Below are 20603 nucleotides of genomic sequence, written 5' to 3'. Positions count from 1 at the left end.
TGTTATTATTATTATTGCGTATGGCAGACAAATATCCTGCTTGGATCAAATATCCAGCTTAAGCTCCCTTAACCAAGTCTTTGCTGCATCCGTCACACAATGCAGCTCGGCTATACCACCTGGGAACCGGTGCAGAGGGCTCGTTCACTACCTATGTGAGATATGGTTTGGTCCGGGTGACCACATGTGTTTATTTATATAGATAGTTTTACAGACTGACGACACAACAGGGCGGACAAAACTAAAAGACGACAATCCATCAGGAGATGCCCGGCAACCTCATTTGGTGGGTAGGTACCTGATGTAGGTATAGGTGAACACATAGGTGGTAACAGGTTACAGGTCCATAACGATCTGTCATCGCTCATGATATACTTCTTCTCTGGTGTGGATTGTAAGAATAATTCATTAACTCTCAACCCTGATGTCAGGGTTTTGGGGTTACTATTGAGCCTCCAACGGTTCCTGGAAGTCTTGACATGGTGCATGTAACGACTACATACATACCTACCTACTTACTTAAAAAAATAGAAGTCGGGATCGACAGTTTAATGTGCCCTCCGACACACGATTACCCATCTTACTTCGGACAATCGGGAGATCAGTTTGTAATGTCCTAATTAAGATAGGAATCACAAGGTGATTTTTGTAATGTGTTCCCACCGGGATTCAGACCCGGGACCTCCGGAACCCAACGCCTGTAAGATAGTTAGTACCACCTACCTACATCATTTTGTAGATAATTATTACGATGTTAAGGAAAGTAATTTTATTAATGATTACGGCTCTTATTGCGAAGACTTTATCCTTCACAGTTCAAAGATGAAAATGAAAACTGTTCATGTCATATGAACATGATGATAGAACTTGGCATAAAATAAACAATAATAGGTAAATACCTACTATATCATGTATATGTAACAATGGAGGAGTTGCGGAATTGATAAGTGCTTTTTAACGTGTATTTAATAATAATATACCTATTTGCAAAATTTTGCTATCTTTGCGTTATAAATACCTATGAGGTGGAAGAAAACAATAGAATGGTAGACACACGCACACCCGTGCATCGCAGGTAACACAATGAATTGCGTAAGTACAGGTTGGGCCCGCGACCGCTCCGCCGCCGCAAGCGCAGAGGTGCGGTGAGACAGGTCCGGTGGTGCCGGGCCGCAGGGGCGGAGGGGCTCCGGTGCCGTTACGTGGTGCGCGCGCGACGCGGCGGTGCCACGACGCGGACGTGCTTCACTCAGTTCGTGCGCGAAAGTCGTTACCTGCGTCACACAATCGTATTTCCTACACACGCGAACACTGCTCCTCAGGTTCGAAGCGAATCTAACACAATTTATGACGCGAGGAAGACGAGTGTTTAGATAGGTCGCGAGATTTGTTTATTCGTAATGCAATACAGCCTTGTGCGAAGGCGAGAAAGTGCGTGACGTCAGAGGGACCGGCCGGAGCGATCATATGTTGGACGCGGATGCAGTGATGGAATGTGGCGTGTTGTTGTGGTGACGTGCGTTGGTGCAGTGTCCTGGTTTACCTGGTTCGAAGCCGCAGCGCCGCCGGGCCGCCACGGGAATCATGTGTAGAAAAAGATGAGCCAGGATGCGGAGAGCTTGGTAATATTATTTCTATAATTCCACTCATTTTGTTTCACTAACAATATCCTATGGGAATTCTAGAGGAAACAAATGTTTCGTGTGATGGGGCTTGACAGAGCGACGTAATGCCTGATCACCGCGTACGTGTCTACTAACAACAGTGGTCGAATCAGTATGATTTCAGTATTGGCTATTTATAATGATGATATAGAATGTAAACGTCGCTGATGTTCAAGGCTATTAGCAGAATTTGTTAGGAAGCATTCTATTGCGCATACCTAGCTGTTTATTTACATTTTTATTTGAGTAAATTAGCGATTCATCAAATTGAGTTGTATATTAAAGGTTGTGTACTATTGTTATTGTATTCGGATTAAACAATGCGAATTATGCTGGTAACGATAGACTATACGGTATAATGATGAAATCCAAGGCGATATGAAATGATAGTAGGTATGAAACGATTTAGAAGATTTTAACAAATAGTCAAGTCGGTGACAGACTACTTAGGTATCTATAATGATTCAACACGTGTGGGATGATGACATGATCGCCCACGGAGGAACGGGCAGTATTATTGGGGTTATTGACTGATGACTGCTGGCCAACAATGGTCATCGGTGGCAAAATCGATAACTGCTTAACAATTTCGCAAGAACATCATACGAAAACTTTAAAGTTGCGTGTTAACTAGTCATTACACTTTAACAATTTCAAGGCGACGACTAGTACCTACTTAAATTGAGCGGTGCCTACTTCATAAATAGCTGACTGAGATTCATGTATCGCGTTTTACAAGTTACCGCGTGTTTTCCAGTGGGAATCAAGAGAAATAGTAATGTAGCAGTTATGCCACCGTGTAAGCATACTGCACGTAATATTGCAGCTAGTTGCAACAGTTGTTTTGTGTGACTCCAGCAGCAGTAATGTCGAAAGCGTCCGTGGGACCGACTCTTGCTTTACGCCGCACACTCGCTCCAGTTTCTGACCTATTGTCTCTGCCTAGGAACACTTTGCAAGTTTTCTTATGAATGTGTCTCATGTAGATACCTACCTTGTATATTGCCTATTGTTATGAGATGAAATTGGTAATGATACCGATCTCAGCAGTTTAAGTAAAATAACAATGACAAATCATATGGTTAAAGCTTGCTTAAAAAGGTTTAAACGAGGGATATGCAAAACAGCTTTCTAAGTTGGTCGTTACATGCAGTTACAATTAGACACGGCAAGGGCACAGCTATTGATTTAATCATGATTGACGTATTGACTTGCAGTGCTTGTATTATAGCATAAACTACTATAGTAACATATTATACATCATTGATAAATAATGTCACTGTATACAGCTGCCAATTTTTGGTCAATTTGTTAGGCAGCGCATTTTTCCGTAGAAAGTGTGAGTGAAACGGACCTTCGCCTAAACTTTCACGGCGTGTCGCGTCTATAGAAGCATGTAATACCAACTCGATGAATTATCTAATGTTCTGTTCAGTACGTAACAACAGGTTGAAACGTAACTTGTTCTTTTTTTCTAGAAATTGTCATACACTGAACGGTTTTGCCTATTAGGTACCTAATAAGAACTCCGTGAACCTTCCAATTGGTGCATTTTGACTATATTCGCCGTAGAAACAAGTAGGGCAGCAGTAGTGTAGTGTAGTAGTGTAGTTTTCGCAACATATACTACTAGTATTTAGTCAAGTTCAATTAATTCAAGTTTGTCTACTTGATGTACGAAGGTAACGTAGATCAAAATTAAGCTGGTTTTAAGTATAAAAACGTGTCTCCATGACCTAATGTCCCGGTGTTTTGTACGTGCTAGCTTGGTTTCGTAAGTTTTAATTGGCCTGAGTACCCTGAGGCCTGTTGTTCTAATTTTATTACCGTGAGAGCTCTCGGCTCTTTACACGTGTCCGGACTCCGGACCAACTAGCATACTTGTGGATGTGAACTATAAGTAGTTTTTACAAAAGCTAAATTAAAGCGGTCTGCTGGAACCCGTGAAGCCGTGGTAGCCCAGTTGGTAGAACGCATGCCTCTCACTTTGAGATCGCAGGTTCGAATCCAGCACAGGCCTAAACCAATGATTGTCGAATTTGTTATCGAATTCATGTTTGGAACATAAAATGCCTGCCACTCACTATCTGCTAACTTATACAAGAGTGTTCTTGGTTTTATCCAAGAAGTAGAGAGTCTGCGTGAGTTCCACATAATAATAATAAACAGTTACATACATTTACCTATACATAAACTCACGCCTATTTCCCACCGGATTGATGGATGTGGAGGAAGCAAGAGAAGTGTGTCAGGATCGAAGCATATTTGCTGAATTCCATAATCTCTGCCTCTCTGGTTACCCCAGTGGGAAATAAACATTTCATTTCGCAAAATGTCTACAATTAAAAACTTAGATCCAATATAAGTAGGTAATGGTGCTAATTCCTGTAAATACCATCTATTTTATTTTAAGGTATACCTGTCATTTTCTTATCCGCCGAAAAGGAAAAGGACGGGTAATCGACAAGCATAAAATTTATGGAACACACGTCAATTTTAAGGACAAATATAAAACAACCGTCTAAAAATTTTACATCAGTCAATAACCCGACACAGGTAAGTAGACAGCACGTCAAACGGATTGCATACCAGCGACATACCTATTTGATTCGCCCGGGTTATTCATTCATTTACTCATTCTTCCTAAAATTAAGAGCTGTGAATTATCCGTCCCTTTCCTTTTCGACGGATATGAAAATGACGGATATAACTTAAAATAAAATTAGGCGGTGTCTGCAGGAATCGGGGCCATAAGTCGTAATTAAGCAATGAGAGACTTTTCAGGCTACGTTCCCCAAGAATAATGTAGATGGCGTTGTTCAGACTTAACGTGATAAATACCTATTTTCTCATTATTCGAGTACTTAAGTACTTATATAATTATTCAAAAATATAATGTAATGACTGTAGCATGTATAAAAATAATTGTTGCTTGATATTTTGATCACATTATGTATAGAACTATGTTGCGACCTATATTGCTTCTGTTTATTGTGGTCAGAATGGGTGGAAGATGTATATAGATAAAAAGGGTATATAAATTGATACCCAAAAACAAATATAAAAGATGCATATGTCTGTTATCCGTGAAATTAGAAGGTTAAACGAAGGACAATTTTTACTTTTTTTTTTGGGAAACGTAGCCCGGAAAGCCTCATTGAAACGTTTTTTTTTAAATATAATCTTTTGGACAAGTTGTCACAATATTGTTGCTATGTTAAAAGTTTACTAAACTTAAGTTATAAAACGGAAAGAAAGGCAGGTGCAAGGCTAACTGGTAACTGTAAGTTGCAGTTGCATTGCAATTACGTTATGCAAATAACTTAAGTTCGATGACGTCATTTCTTTATAGAAATCCAAACGATCACAGGTTTACCTTTGCGTATGTATATCTAACATTATCTGTTACGAACGCTTATGTTTCCCATATATGTGTTATCTATCGTCAGTTGACATAACAATATTATCTTTCTGCTTTTCCAAGAAGGAAATCATTATAATATTCATATTTGGGCGCGTTGATGTCTTTTGTACTGTTATTTTGGCACACCCTGATTTAGTAAAATAACACAGGTGTAATTTTATAAACAATCAACTACAAATAATTTTTTAAATATGAATATGTAGAATTAAAATTATGTAGGTACTCGAATTCTAGCCTTAATCCTTATTGGACTAGGCAGACCTATAAAGATGTTAACTTCGCTTGGGATATTACGTATAATGAACTGTATAATAGGGTAGTTTCCAACTAGTCAAATCAGTTACTAAACGTCAAAACACGAAATTACTATGGAATGAGTATGAAAACACACTGTGACGTCATAAAAAAACGTGATGATATGTCGGACTTATTATTACGTTTTTCTTTATTAAAATTCATGAATATGTTAAACGGAAAAAAGAAAATGATTTTCGTTAGTTATAGATCTGTCTTTATTAATAATCAGAATTTCGTAATTTATGTTGTTACTCAGTCTATTGTAATTAGGTCGTAACTTTAATAAAAACGTCTATTACATCTTCTTAATTTCGAGTATCTTCAGCGATTTAAGTAGGTATTTCCAAGAGCTTGGAGTAGAGCAGTAATTGTATGCTGAATAATTTCTAGCTCCACATACCGGCAGATAGCATAACATAACATGAATAGCCTTTATACGTCACACAGCTAGGCACAAGCCTCCACTCAATCAGCATCGCTCCATATAGACAAAGCATAACGTATATAACGTAACATAAACAGTCTACATACGTCCCACTGCTGGGCACAGGCTTTCCTTTAATAAAATTCCGGCCAAGTAGTTAATGCCATCTGCGGCAAACCTACAATAAGTCACGTCAAAAAAAAAAATCCTTTAATAAACCGGAGGGGGTATGGAACATACTTCAGCACGCTGCTCCACTGCGGATTGGCGTAGGTGTTTTTAGAACGAATAGCTGGGGCCAACGGCTTAACGTGCCCTCCGAAGCATGATCATCTTACTTTTTCGGACAATTAGGTGATTCAAGCGTGCAATGCCCTTATCAAACAAGGGACAGTTTAACAAAGTGATTTTGACAATGCCCCCATCGAGAATCGTACCCGGACCTCCGGAACTAACCACTAGACCCTGGAGGCTATTAATAACAGAGAAACATGACCGTCAGTTCATACTATACTATTTCTTTTTTGACGTTACCTACTGTAGATTTGCTGCATATGGCGTTAACTACTTGGTCGGAGAAATGGGAAGCGCTGGGCTATCACTTGGTAGTTAATTCTAGTAATAGTAATAAATGCGAAAGTAACCGCCTGTTACCTTTTCACGTTTAAACTGCTGAATCGACTTGCTTATTAGAGGTATGGTAAGGAGTTGTGTTTTTGTGGAGGTAACGAAGAATATAAGAATAAATGAACGTTACCTTTTTGAATTGCCAATGAATTGTTTTGAAAAAGAGAAACTTTCAAAAAATCTGATTTGGACGAGACTTGAACCCGCAGCTCTTGTCAAGCCGGGACGAGCGTAACTATTACACCACCGGGTCTTGGTCCATGTGAAATTCTTTAGACCTATGCATCGTCATTAAGCCGACGTTTTATATTAGTTGATTTGCAGTGCCAAATTGAGTTGCTAAAATCCTTTACAATTTCTTTTTTCTGCTGATCGAATGGGTAAAATTACTGCACTTGTACAAGTAAAGACTTTTTTATTAAGTTTAAAAAGCTAAAAAGAACTTAGACGTTTTTGTGTTTTTTTTAGGAATGCAATAAATATCTTATCTTATCTGTTATTACTACCCGATCCATCGGGTGTAGGTATAGTGTATGGCGAAATTGTGGCCCCTCCCACCCGATGAGTTATTTCACTGCCCAATTCCGGCGCATCGGACCCGATACTCGCCAAACAGCCTTTTTTGGCCAAAAATGTTTAACGATTTTACGTAGGTACTTTACTACTTAGTAAGAAGCAAAGGGTGGTGACGCAAAAATCATAATAAGATATTTATTAATATTCTATTATTGACGTCACCGACTATTTTTCTCTCACAATTAGTCAAGTCGTGCCATCCTCATTTCCTTACTTCACCGATAAACAGTGACGTAGTGACGTGACGTCACCGCCGTGATGTTCGGAAAAGCCGCGGAAAACCGCACATGCGTAGTTCCTTGTCTTGTCAGGTTGTCAGACGCCATGTGCGACAGAGCTCGTCGGATAGTCGCGGCTCAGACGACGCGCGCCCCGCGGTGAGCGCGGAAGGGCTTTAGTTAACTCTGTCGACACTCCCGTTGAAACGTGCATTCCGAGCTCCGTTACTCCATTTTCCCGCCAAATTCAAATTCAAAGGTTTGAATTCTGGAACTATAATTGAACTTTTCTTTGTCTTTTCTTTCAAAGTGTCAGTGGCCAGTGTTTGATTTGTGAGTGATTCACACGTTTGTGTTGTGAACAACCGGCGACTTCACATCTGGATTAATTTGCATTATAATTAGGTATATTAATTAGGGTTTATGGTTACGTAGTCAATGCCAAGTTTAAATTGGATGCCTTTGCTTTGTGCAGATAGTTTTGTCTTACTTAATATATTAGTCTTTACTTTTCGTTTCACTGTTAAGTAATTGCTGTGTTTTGCTCTATAAACTTTGCTCAACAATAACATAAAATGTCTTATTTAAATTACAAATGGAAAAGAAAAGATAAAATATTACTATTTATGAAAGTTTTCACTTTTTCTTATATTTACCTTACTAATTGATTATATTCCTAATTGGGCTAGTCCTCAACTAGTCAGAGCTACATCCAACTGAGAATCCACGCTTCACCGCGCTGTCTATTAGACCAACGTGATAGTGAGCCGTGGTGGTGGATATTATCATATAAAAATATATACTTATTTTAAATTAAAATGTGATTCGAATTATGTACATAAGGCCATGCATGTGACTGATATCATAAAGTGCAATACGTACACAACACAGTTTTGATTATCTGTTACAGTCATGTATGTCAACTCTCATTTGAAGCCTTGGTTCGTAGCTTCATAATAGCCGCGAACATAAAGCCTGTGTGATGATACTAGCTACTTCCACTGCCTGAACACAAAAGATTTGTGTTTCATACACTATACTTTGTCCCTAGTTCGATATAAACAAGCGCTCTATGATACTCAGGTAGGATTTCACACACCTTTTGGTCCTTTGTTGAACACCTGACGGGAGTTTTGACGCTTACCACCTGTCGTCACTTGAATTTGGTGAAGGGGAACTTTATCCATTTGCATTAAGAGCGAAATTAAGGAAAGAAGATAGAAAAAAACTTTACGTGCACCTGGCTTTAAATTGTGATCTGATTTTTTATGTCGACAGCTAAAAGTACTGTGAAATGTCGTAATAAGATTGTAAATGGAGTCTACCTGTATTTGGGACTTGAAACAAGTTACTAAGTATGTGCAAGCTTGTTTATGATGGAATGCCGTCGGAAACCGCGACCTGAACTGTAGTATACGCGTAAATTTATTGCAGAAGTGGCTATCTTTGTTCTCGTCTATTGCCTTTCTAATAAAATAAAGTTTCTATTAGGTATGTACGAAACTATTGGGAGACAAAAATACTCCTAGATCAAACGTCGCTATGTTAGATGTCCCACGTCGTCGCCACTCCCTTCCTCAATTATCCAATTCCCTCAGACAGGTATTGGTATTAGTGTGTGTAAGTACATGTACAGTCATCTGATACTGGATTGTCTGAACCGGTGTTTAACGTAGTACGTAGATAATCACCGACTTGATTGATACAACTGTTCGTGAGGAAATACCAGTACATCCCACGTAACGAAACTTTGCAATATTCGTTTTCATTTGTGATGTATTTCTTATCAGTTTTGTTTTTTTTTGCAGTCTTATCGGATTGAACTTGATAATGTTTTCTCGATATACAACTAAGTTATTTATACGTATACACAACATCTCTCCTATATTTCAATCAGAATTTCTAAGGGTTGTGTTGGAAGTGTGTTTCAATTTCTATCACAGTACATTTCCATTATTGGCTGTCGCAGTGCCATCACGTTTTGACGACTGTTTGTTCGGCCCGACCTTCCTATAATCATATTAGCTTATGATTTGCGTGTATTCAAGCGAAATAGGAAAGCCTACAATTTTCTCAATTTACGTGCCCACCTTGACGCTTTCTACTATAATTAACGGAAAAGAGGCAAGTTTACTACAAATACGCTTTATTAATTGTCCAGAATATTCGATTCTGTTTGAATTTGAATAATTCTCTATGAAAAGTACAATCTACTAAGGAATAAAACAAAGAATTGGCAATAGGTATACGATGTCAGTAGAGTGGTCCATCATCACAATCAAGACATCTCATCACACACTTACAGGTTAAGATAATAAGGGTTAATTCAGCGGCTCAGCTGTATAAATTCAAATTGAATTACAAAGTGCGTACTCAGAGTGTGGTGTGGTAACTAGTTTATTGGGGACATAATCGGCGTAAGATGAGTAATATTGTTGCGGCCCAACTTATTTAATTACTTAGTTCATTACATGCGGTGACTGAATCGCCAGGATTCATACAACTGGTCAACGCTCGTATTACTCAATTTACTGAGAACTATATATAGATCGAGAACTCGACCTTATCTGCGACCGAGACCTTGGTTATTCATCTTAGTGATAATCATGTTTTGTAATTCGTCAAAATTGTACGGATTCCTTGTGATATCAGTCGGTTTCGAGTTGTCACAAAGCAAACACGTCCATACGTTGTTTAAACATTGAATTAAACTCGGTTTTGACTACGCAAAGTTTGTAAATAATATCTTGTAATGTGATATGAAGTTGTAACAGTTTGGTGGGAATTGTGGTTTGTTTGTTTCGTAGTGGGGCTTTCGAGTTCATTGAGAATTATGAGTTTTGTGGGGGAAGACGGGTCGCTGGTGAGGGGTTGTGGTTGAGTGATGTTGGTGCGGGGGTGCGCGGGCGGCGAGCTGCGGCACTCGCTGGCGGAGCGCACGAAGGCGCTGGCGGCGCGCTGCCACGCGCTGCGCTCGCCGGCGCGGCAGGAACAGAAGCCGCCGGAGCGCCGCCGCCCCAGGCACCGCAAATCGCAGACGCGCTGGTATGTCAAGGTAAGCGGGTTTCCTGGGACTGATCTCCCATCGTCACGTCGATGGTATAATAATACACGTCGCTCTGGGAGGCTACTTGACAGTCTTGCTGACTACTCATAAGACATCTGTCTGTGCAGGGTTACACGAGTTCAGTATCAAAACTCATTTTCTCGATTTTTCAGTTTCAGTGACCTTTTACCATGAAGTGTATAGGTAGTACTTACCTACATACAATAACAAAATATGCTTTAACCAGATCCCTTTATGCATAAGCTAATAGACTTTTAAATGTCAGACGGGTTCATTTATTGTGTGTAAAGCAAATGTACCTTTTTAAATCTTATACATTCTTTATTTAAATAGATTTCATCCGGCTCTTTGTGATCAAAAGCCTTTATGTAATCTCATCTTTTGTGGAGTTAACACAGGAAATGACTGTTTGTGTTTATTAAACTTGTTCTCGGTCATATGAATCAATATCCAGGATACTTGCATGACAAATTTTAATGATCTCTGACCGACGCGCGACGTGTGATTCATTCATTCATCACTATATTCTCAATGATGTAGTACTACTTTGTAAACAAAAGTTTCAAATTACGTTGTTATTAGGTTATGTAAACATGAGGAGATGATGCCTAGGACAACATCATTAACTCAAGGAGATTAGTAGTAGACAGATTAGTTCATATTCTTGGCTGTCTCATTATTCCAGCTGTGTAAATAGCCTCTTATTTACTTACTTTGTATTTATTTTTATACGTGTAGGACTACATACTAAGGGATTGTATATTGTATTTTATTATTATTTTTCTGTTCTTTTTACGTTTTTGTTAATATGTAATTTCGTGTAGGTAATAAGTTTATTTTTTTTTCCTACTGTATTTGTATTGTTACTGTGGCATCCTCTAATAACGAAGTCTTTCTTTCTTTGGATTGCATTCTTTCCAGCATGATGGACTCTTATGTTTGGGCGGTGGGCTGATAATCTGCCACCATGTGGTTCACCGTACATTCTGCTGACGATTGGAGGCAGCGTTCAACGACCACAATGGCGCTAATGGTCAGTCGGTATCTCACATCGATGTCGGAATCGGTCGGTTATCGGCCGTGGCCATTGCCGTGGCCAATCCATTTTTATGATGATTATCAGGAGTGTCTGCCGGTTATCTTATTGATGACATGTGGCTCTGCCCACCCCGATAAGGCTTTGTGCCTTCCCACTTTTATTGACATTTCACACCATGCGAGGTTGGCTGGAAGAGATCTCTTTTAGAGATAAGTCCGCTTTTTGTACATATTTTTGTTTCTTTTTGTCGTTAATTTAAATAATGTGTACAATAAAGACTTTAATAAGGTATGGGCGTCACTTTATGTATTTTATAACTCCGTTGAATTGATATTGCCCTAAATTATAAGACTCATACCGAAGAATGATTACCATTCCGAATGTTCTAGATACTCCGCTTGAATCTTAAGAGCCACGTAGCTTGAAAAGTGTATACCTATGTAAACTAGTTATCGATCGATGGCTGACTAATCAAGTAACTACTGTTGGTATCAGTATAGCTACATACAGCACGGTACAATGACTATACTCGTATGCAGGAAATAGCTAATCTAAAACGTGTACGTATATTATGTACTTATACTTATGTGTGTAATCGACATAATTTCGTCTTGGATTACAAGATTTACGTACTGCTAGTATAATGACGTTAATGTGCATCGCAAATCATATCAGCCGTAACAGGAAAAGCTATAACCCACTTGTTGTGGTTTTTACTATTACGGTTGATATCATCCCCAAAATAAAGATAAGTAAGTAAGTACTCCACCAACCCGCAGTGGTGCAGCGTGGTGGAGTATGCTCCATACCCTCTCCGGTTGGTTGAGGGGAGGCTTGTGCCCAGCAGTGGGTCGTATACAGGCTGTTTATGTATGTTATGTAAGTAAGTACTTATACGTTTTAGGATAACAATCAAGAATCTATAAATCAATTTAAGAATCAATTGTAATCAAGTTAATTCCTGTCTTCATTTATTGTTAATACAATTTAATTTGAAATATAACTTTACACAGCCCAGATAATTCCATAAATATCGGATAATATTATGCTTGGTAAATATTATAATATTATCAATGTAAATCGATAGTCAAGGCTCTACATAACCGGGTATAAAACGTTCCTCCTGTATTCAATTATGTAAATCGCTGCGGTTATAGGTAGATGCTAGTAATTAATTACATTACGCAGTTTACATTTTGCACTTTGAAATATAGGGTGTTAGTGACATTGTAACGAAAATTTTGAGGGATGATTTAGGCCATGATTCTGAGTTGATATCAAGTCTAATTAGGTACCTATTTATTTACCTACAGACCGAGGTTTTCCCATGGTTACTTAATACTTATACTTGTAATATACAAAGTATTTTATATTTTAAAGATCTTTACTGAACACCCATAGAGTAAATTACTGAAAATAACAAAGCTCCCACAATAACAATTTATACTTATTACTAAAAATATTTTAGCCGTCGGTTCCTCTCGCCTTCATCATTGCGTTTTGGTTGTCACTCAACACAATTTAATTTGAGAATACCTATCTTTAAATGTACTTGATCATTTTTTGTGTGTTGTATTTTTACCGCGGATCATGTTGCGTTCGCGCAGTTTTTTGTTTTAATTTCGCGAATGTTACGCACGGTATCGCAGGCTTGGTTAGCAATGCGGGTCAAGGCGTTAGTTATGTGAGCGTGTGTCGGTGTTTGCGCACAGGAACGTTGCGGGGCGCGGGGGCGGGGTGTTGGCATGCAGGTTCCGAAGACGTTGTTGTGGGTATCAATAATTTGGTCGATCGAAATAAACTGCGGCACTGTGCGTCTGTGCCAGCGCAAAACATTTTAAATGTTCCAGTTCCGAGTCTCAGCTGCGTAAATAAACTTTTAAGAGCTTGTTTCAAGAATGAGTGTCTTTGTAGAGTCAATGCAGGGTATTATGTCCTTTATAAGTACTTACCAGTGTTTTGAGGCTCCGACTACCGAAAACTAGATTAAAAAATGCTTTTATTTTGTACTTTGACTCACAAAGAAAGCTGTAGATGTTTTGTTTATTACTTTGGCGAATATGAAAATTCCTTCGCGTATCTACTCTGGAGACAGTGTATCATTTGAAAGGAAAAAAAAAACATGAATAAATAAGATGGCACACACCGGTATGCCAGGCATTTGAAGCGTTCCAATTTATAAAGCTAACAACAATTCCATTTAAACAAAATGACAACAGCAGAATAAAGTGCCATATCTCCACCTTCTCAAAGAGAATAACACAACAAAAGGCGCCAGTCAAAACATCGCCATACGCGTCCTGAATACAGACAAAGCTGCTACAATAGCTGTTGTAGACCCATAAATATTGTAGATACTTCAATACAAATCGCGCTTGTAATCCCCAAGGTGGAGCCAGACCCATACAAGTTGCCATCCTTTGGTATTAGCGTCCAAAGACAAATCCGACGAACTGTATAAGTATGGTGACAGGTTACCAGTCCATTGCTTATAATAAGACTGAACGACATATTATGATAATAATAATGGAAATATAACGCTGTTTTGTTAATTATCCGTTCTTTCTGTATAACCCATGAAGAACGGTGAATTAATTAAGTAGGACTGAGCGTTATGAACTCTCCTGTCTATCGCTTATTATTATTCAATTTGTGGATGATAGAAAATTATTTACTTTATTATAATAACGATGATTAGAAGAGTTCTAGTTAAGTTTGTAAAATGTTTTTTCAGTCTCACAATTTAAATGATACGGGGAAATTCATACGACTTTAAAATAGTACGGACGGTAGTGTGGACTTTTCGGTTTTGATAAAATATAACTGGTGCTAGCTTGTAGACAAATATGTTAATGTTACACAGTCGGAGAATACTTAGCAAGGAATGTTTTGGCAAAGGATTTCGGATTGCAAAGTTTTAATGTGGGCTGGAAGTGGTCTGGAAGCTTCGGACTTGCAGGGTCACCAACCTTTACGCATAGCGCAAATACAGAAAGGTCGTTAACCGCTTTGGGTTTCCTCTCGGATTCCTGGGGGGGAATCAAAATTGCGGTGGATTTACCCCCGTGCTGGCAAATTTCCAGTCTTTTGTCGAATCCCCCTTTTGTCGCAACCCCATTTCCCGCAATTGAAAAACTTATCAAATCCTAACCATCTTTATTATTGTCTTCTTAATCAAAATTGTGAAATTTGCTCCCTTTGTGTGCGATAATGCCTCAGCGACAGTTTTGTCTAACCACTTATAATCTCAATTGGCATTAAAACTTAGAGGTTGCTTAATGAAGTATCTTCAAACTATCGATTGGTTGTACTCAGCCCTTTATTTAAAGGACTTTGTGTTAAGTTATCCTACGGATTCGCTTCGTTTTGATTACACATTTGTGAGTTCAAGTGTAAATTATTTACTGAAGAGATACGTTGGAGGGTAACTACGATGTTCGACTTAAGGCGCTTACAAACGAACGACGACGACACTATCGTCGCCGGTCTGTAAGCGCACTACGTCTTATGATATGAATAAAACGCGACATTATATCCATGACCTCGTCAAATCGATTTCTTTCCTATTGCGTTGATATCCCGTGCTTTGATGGTTCGCGGGTCACGGGACTTGAAGGCCCCTGAGCCTCGTGCCTCGTCTGCCTCAAGGCCAGGACAAGGACTCGTAAGTAGGGCGGCCGTGAGATAACGACCTCTCTCTCCCCTGCATTCCCTTTTATCATTTCACCCATTAATCACGTACTTACATACAATTTCGAGCGTGTAAGGATTCATGTACTAGAACTAGAAGATGTTACATTAATTAGTACATTCGTCAAGTAGTACATACGTACTTACTCGAATACACAGTAGGTATTCATTTGCAACTTTTACATGTCGAACGATTATCTAATCTTATCAGAGATTGTCGCGATGACTCTCTGAATACACACAATATTTATTTATTTATTTTAATAAACAGCCGCTGCTGGCCCCGAATTGTCTAAACCCAATCGGAGCGGAGGGGATATAGAGGTGAAGGATCACCCGAACCCAAGTCAATTAACTATAAACATGGCTTATCTAAGTAAATATAGCTTACATTTGTTGGCTGCAGAAGGTAGGATTATACATATTTTCAGTTCATTCCCGAGTTGGGACCGCCTTCACTTACCAGGGATTTACAGAATTATTTACAAACTACCCCGTTATTTCCACTGCAAACTTTATAATATAGATTCATTGAGGATAATAGGGGAATAACCTTTGGGAATAACCATTATCACATATGCAGGTCTGTGACCTGTGGAGGTCAGTAGTGCAATATAAACAATTAGGTACTTATAAGGTATGTTTATGGATGAAGTGTTACTTATTTTATTAAGTAATTATTGTTTTATGAACAATTAGTAGGTATTTTAAGGAACGTCCTCTATTACGAAAGGTAGTTTCCAAGGTCCAATATGCGAGACGCAAATTTCTAAGTTGGGACGATAAAAGAACTTCAAAATTCAAAAATATTTATTTTTCAAAATTGGCTTACAAACTTAGCGCTTTTTGAACGTCAAAAAATTAAATAACATAATATATTATGTAACTAGCTGTAAAACTACTACCACATCGGAATCTGTAACGCTGAGGGAAAGACGTGGCCAGAAAACCTCCCAGCACAGGGCCCTAGTCCTACTGTTTCATGTTTTCCTTTCTTTTCTTTTTTTTAAATCCAGTTTGTATTACATAATTTATAGACTTAAATACAAATACTTGCGAATAAATCTAGTAAAACTCACAGCCTCTGACAGCGTAGGCAACATCCGTTAGTCGGATATGTCCTGCTAAGCAACACAAGCTTATTTTTTTACCTATCATATAAGTTCATATATGTAGGTACAATAATACAAATTGAAAATATTCCTACTATTACATGAATATCTTCTTTCCTTCCTTCTTAAAAATAAGTAAAACAGTATATTTACCTATGAGTTTCTTCTTGGTAAAACTTTTATTAATATCTTCCAAGTCTAAACGTGCTCTTTTCCTTGACTAGCACTCTACCAACGAGGAAGTGTCATACTTATCAAATACCTAATTACCTTCACTTGGCGATTGGTTTTTATTGATACTAAATCATAGAGGCCTTGAGAAGACGAGACTAGTTAAAGCCAGTAAAGTCTAGAAACTTATTTAGCAATTAAATTGTAAACAGCTAAGGAAGTAGTTGGACTAACAGTTTTAAATTAGCACAAAACTGTGCTTGGTACCAACTTTTCAACGAATTTTATCAGAATGATAATGAATATTCAACGGGGGTATTGTGACGTGTTTTACGCGCAGTAGAGTGAGTGAATCATTTTCTTTAGTGTGTGTTAAGTCTTTATTTGCAGGTGCACAATTTGCGAATCGTACTGACAGGTGCATTCGCAGTTCATTGTTTATAATTTGATTCAAATACATGCACATAGCGGCGACGAGTGAGTGTACACGCTACCCCTTCGGGGATATGGGCGTGATGCTATGTTATGTTCTGCTTCAAAATTTAGTATTTACAGTTGCAAAGTTGACTGTGTTTTTTGAAAGTGCCCGAGTAATAAAAAAAAATCCAGTTTTCTTCTTTTTTAGTTTGCAGGTTTGTTTAAATTTCGATGAAAAAAAATTGCATTTACTCATGCCAGAGATTAGAGACCGTAATTATTGTTAGATAAAGGTATCTTTATTCTCATGAATGTTACATTTCATAACAGAAAATTGATGTGGTATTCAGTAATTGGTATTTTTGAAAGTGCTGAGTTTAATGAAAAAATATCTAAACAGATTATTGTCGGGTGAGACCTCGACCCGTTGCCTAATGAAACCAAATTAAATTTTCTTCGTAAATGAGGGACTATCCAGGCTACGTCCCCCAAAATAATATAGATGGCGCTGTACAGACATGCCTTCGTTTAACCTTCTAATTTCATGGATTAGAGACATATGCATATTTATTTTTCTTTTTGGGTATAAATGATGACCCTTTTTATTACATCCAGGCACAGTCTGCCATTTCATCGTATTTTGGAATAATGATGTACCCGAGCAATAAGAAAATAGGTAATTATTATGTTGCAGCTGTACAACGCCATCTATGTTGTTTTTGGGGAACGTAACCTGGAAAGTCCCTCATTGGCCAAGAGTAAACAAACGAAACATTCAAACGAAAATTTTTTAGAAATCATTTGATAATATTTTTATTACCATTTCATAATTTGAAGAAAAAGGAGATAAAAATGATCTATATGGCTTCTAAAAATATTTAATTGCATTAAATAGATAAAACAGGTCTCTTTTCAGCAGGATGGTTGGTAATTTTGATGATGGTGATTGAGCATAACTCGGCATAAGTTTTCTTTTATAACCTTCTACCTATGACGCATTTTTCACCGAAACGTCGTATCTTAGGGACAATTATGGCGACAATTTATCGGTGTTTGATAGAAGTGGCTCCATTTCTTGCTGTTTTTATATTTATCGTCTATAGAGGTGCGGAAAAGGTGTCGTCTATAGATATCAATGACCAATGGTATTGATTGCGAGGTAAAAGGCCGACGACCCAGGGACTTGCTTTGCTCTGATACTCCTCGAAACACTTCGTTGACTATAGGGGAATACAGTATAACTGTTTGGTCAGACAAACGTAAATATCAGGAAATAATCGAAAACCAACAGCGGTGTCAATGTCACGACACGGTTATATTTGTTTCGAGACAATTATTGTTAATGGGACACGAACGAAAGAGGGCACCTAACTAAACAGTTCTATACTTACATAGAATATATATTATTTAATGAGCTGTCAATCATCCGTCCCTTTCCTTTTCGGCGGATAAGAAAATGACAGATATAACTTAAAATAAAATTAGATGGTGTTTACAGGAATTAGCACCAATATATCTTCGTGTAAGTCGAACATTCTATTATAATACAAACTTAGAATTATCGAACTGCCCTTAAATATTCAAATGTCAGATAATACCGAGTGTTGTTAGCGGTGACACGCAAATAACAACTCGTGTGAACTCTAGGTATAACGTTTAAGTGTATGAGTCACACCAAGTGATTACCTGTTCGATGTTAACCACCTCTACAAGACGTTGTTGGGTCATGTTCTAGATAAAAAAGTCTTATGACCTCCCTTTGTTTTCGGTTCTTTGACTTAGAAACTAATGAACCGTCTACGTTCTTTGTGGGGATATTAAAATGTTCTCTTGGTCTTGCCTGCTTAGTATGGAAACCGTGGTTGGAGGAGCGTGGAAAGTTGAAAGAAAATGTTTGCCGTGTTGATTCACAAATAAGGAAACGGGGCGGACGAGTTTACTCGTCGCTGTGAAACCTAGCGTTTGTGCCAGTAAAGGAATGACCGCGACATCTCTCGTGCCGTGTGGCCGTGCCTGCGCTTACTAATGCGGTCGGGGAAGCCAACGGCCCTTCGCAAAGCTGTAGCGTAGGGCACTGTGTGTATCTGAGTTTTAAAGTATACAAATTGCATATTATTATCGTTACTAGTGCACTATTATAGTTTTTTATTTAATTTTATAAGTGCTTGTCATTTTGTTCGCTTGGCAATTATTATCAACCAAACAGTTTACTAAATAAATTATAGAAAACAAATTTATGAAATGAATTAAAATGATTCAGCTTCAGATTCATGACTCAGCAAGAAGAAGTATAGGGTAACCATTTTACATTTCACACATTGTTCACGGGGCCCGTTCACGTAACGTGAAGATTGGACCTGTCAAGTCGTAACAGCCACGATACATTGAAATGTACCGAAGCACACGAAGACAAAAACAAAGCTATTAAAAGGAGTGTTTCTTTAGTTTCGACGACGGCGATCGTTCGGTTCGGCGAGGGTGCGCCTGCGACCAAGCGCGTCCGTCACGGCAGCCGCCCGCACGATGCCCTCTGACTTCGCCTTCTATATTCAAACACTTCCACCTATTGTCAACTTCTTTCCTTACATTTTTTGCGCATACAACAACTGTTTCTAGCTATGGCGTTACTATTCTTTTTTTTTTTAAGTTTCTCCGTGAAGATTGGCTGAAAGAGGGAAACCGGAATTCGTGTTTGTGTCCGAAATCTGTATATTATGCATATGAAACCAAAAATTTAAACGTACCGAACATGACAATGTTTAATTATTACTTAGGCACCAGCCAAAAATGCAAACATTGCCATAAACGGAAGCATTATGTAGTATTATGTAGCAACCATATTTCAGTAAAAACTCAGATTGCGGAACATGGCAATCGAGTCGAAATCAAAGTATTCTTTTTAATTTTGGTTTCGCTCGTTGCACTTTACGATTATATCCTCTTTTTCCTGTAGCATAAGATTAAAACTTACGTACCTATATTCCTATAAATAGTTCGTATGCCAGTATAAAATCAACCATGCGGTACGGCAGACTACCACGACCTACGCTAGGTATCTAGGTGTGTATTACGAGCCTTTCTTTGTAAGGTCGCAATTACTGGGATATTCTAGTAAAAGCGAGCTGGATTTCCCGGTCGGGTTTCCCGTTCATTATGGGGTATGAAAGTGAGTGCACTCACCTTTTATCGAGAAGTGGTAACGTGCCCAAGGGTGGAAGCGATCGTATTGCTTGGAGAAGTAAATCTAGTTGTAGGGGTTTACTTTGAATATATGTAGAGGAGGTTATTAATAATGTACTAATAATAGAAATAGGTGCAACGCTATATGCGTCAAGCATCTTATAGCTCACAAATCCTCAGAAGTACATCCTATCGTAAGTTCTACATTATTTTTAACACAGATTTTTCCTTAAAGGCATCTGGTTTTTAAGTAAACAGGCACACAAAAACGTTTTGTTCGACACTCAGCAGATCTTTTCGTGTTATTTACCTAACTTTCATCCTTATTTATTAAATAAGTAATAATAATGATCAAACAAAAATAATCATATTTCCCTGATTCAAGGAAAAGAAAACGAAATATTTAAAAAATGAAGGAAAACCGCATGTTTTTTATGCTTTTACGAATCTACAAAATAACAAAACGTGAAATCTGAATCCATAACGTAAAAACGCTTGGCTTTCCAAAGGTATATAATATATATAAATAAACACCGGTGAGCTGTATGATAGGCATATAGTATAGGTATACCTACACGATAGCCTATTGTGTTGTGGGACGGGGTGGACGCATCCGATTAAGCGGGAGGCGAGACACGGCCTGTGATGGTTTTCTATTTTTGGATCGCGTAATAAACTTTTAAGTCCCTATAAACGC

General features: G+C 38.2%; 1 protein-coding gene across 4 annotated transcripts in view; it reads left to right on the top strand.

Moving 5' to 3' along the window:
* The first annotated feature begins 1100 nt into the window (after positions 1–1100).
* LOC126368306 (ral guanine nucleotide dissociation stimulator) overlaps positions 1101–20603 on the top strand; it is a 41896-nt gene continuing 22393 nt past the window's right edge. Inside the window, exons 1-2 of one of the 4 annotated variants that reach the window (XM_050012215.1) lie at positions 7383–7635; positions 10038–10285. In XM_050012215.1, coding sequence (XP_049868172.1) covers positions 10115–10285 — 171 coding nt within the window. In that variant the 5' untranslated portion in view covers positions 7383–7635; positions 10038–10114. Of the gene's footprint in view, positions 1623–7382; positions 7636–9995; positions 10286–20603 lie in introns of those variants that run through there. The other 3 variants (XM_050012221.1, XM_050012239.1, XM_050012246.1) reach the window with 3 other exon arrangements.

The sequence above is a fragment of the Pectinophora gossypiella genome, chromosome 1 (genome assembly GCF_024362695.1).
Source record: "Pectinophora gossypiella chromosome 1, ilPecGoss1.1, whole genome shotgun sequence".
Classification (NCBI taxonomy): Eukaryota; Metazoa; Arthropoda; class Insecta; order Lepidoptera; family Gelechiidae; genus Pectinophora; species Pectinophora gossypiella.
Note: the sequence above shows the minus strand (reverse complement) of the source record. Positions and strands in the feature narration are given on the sequence as shown.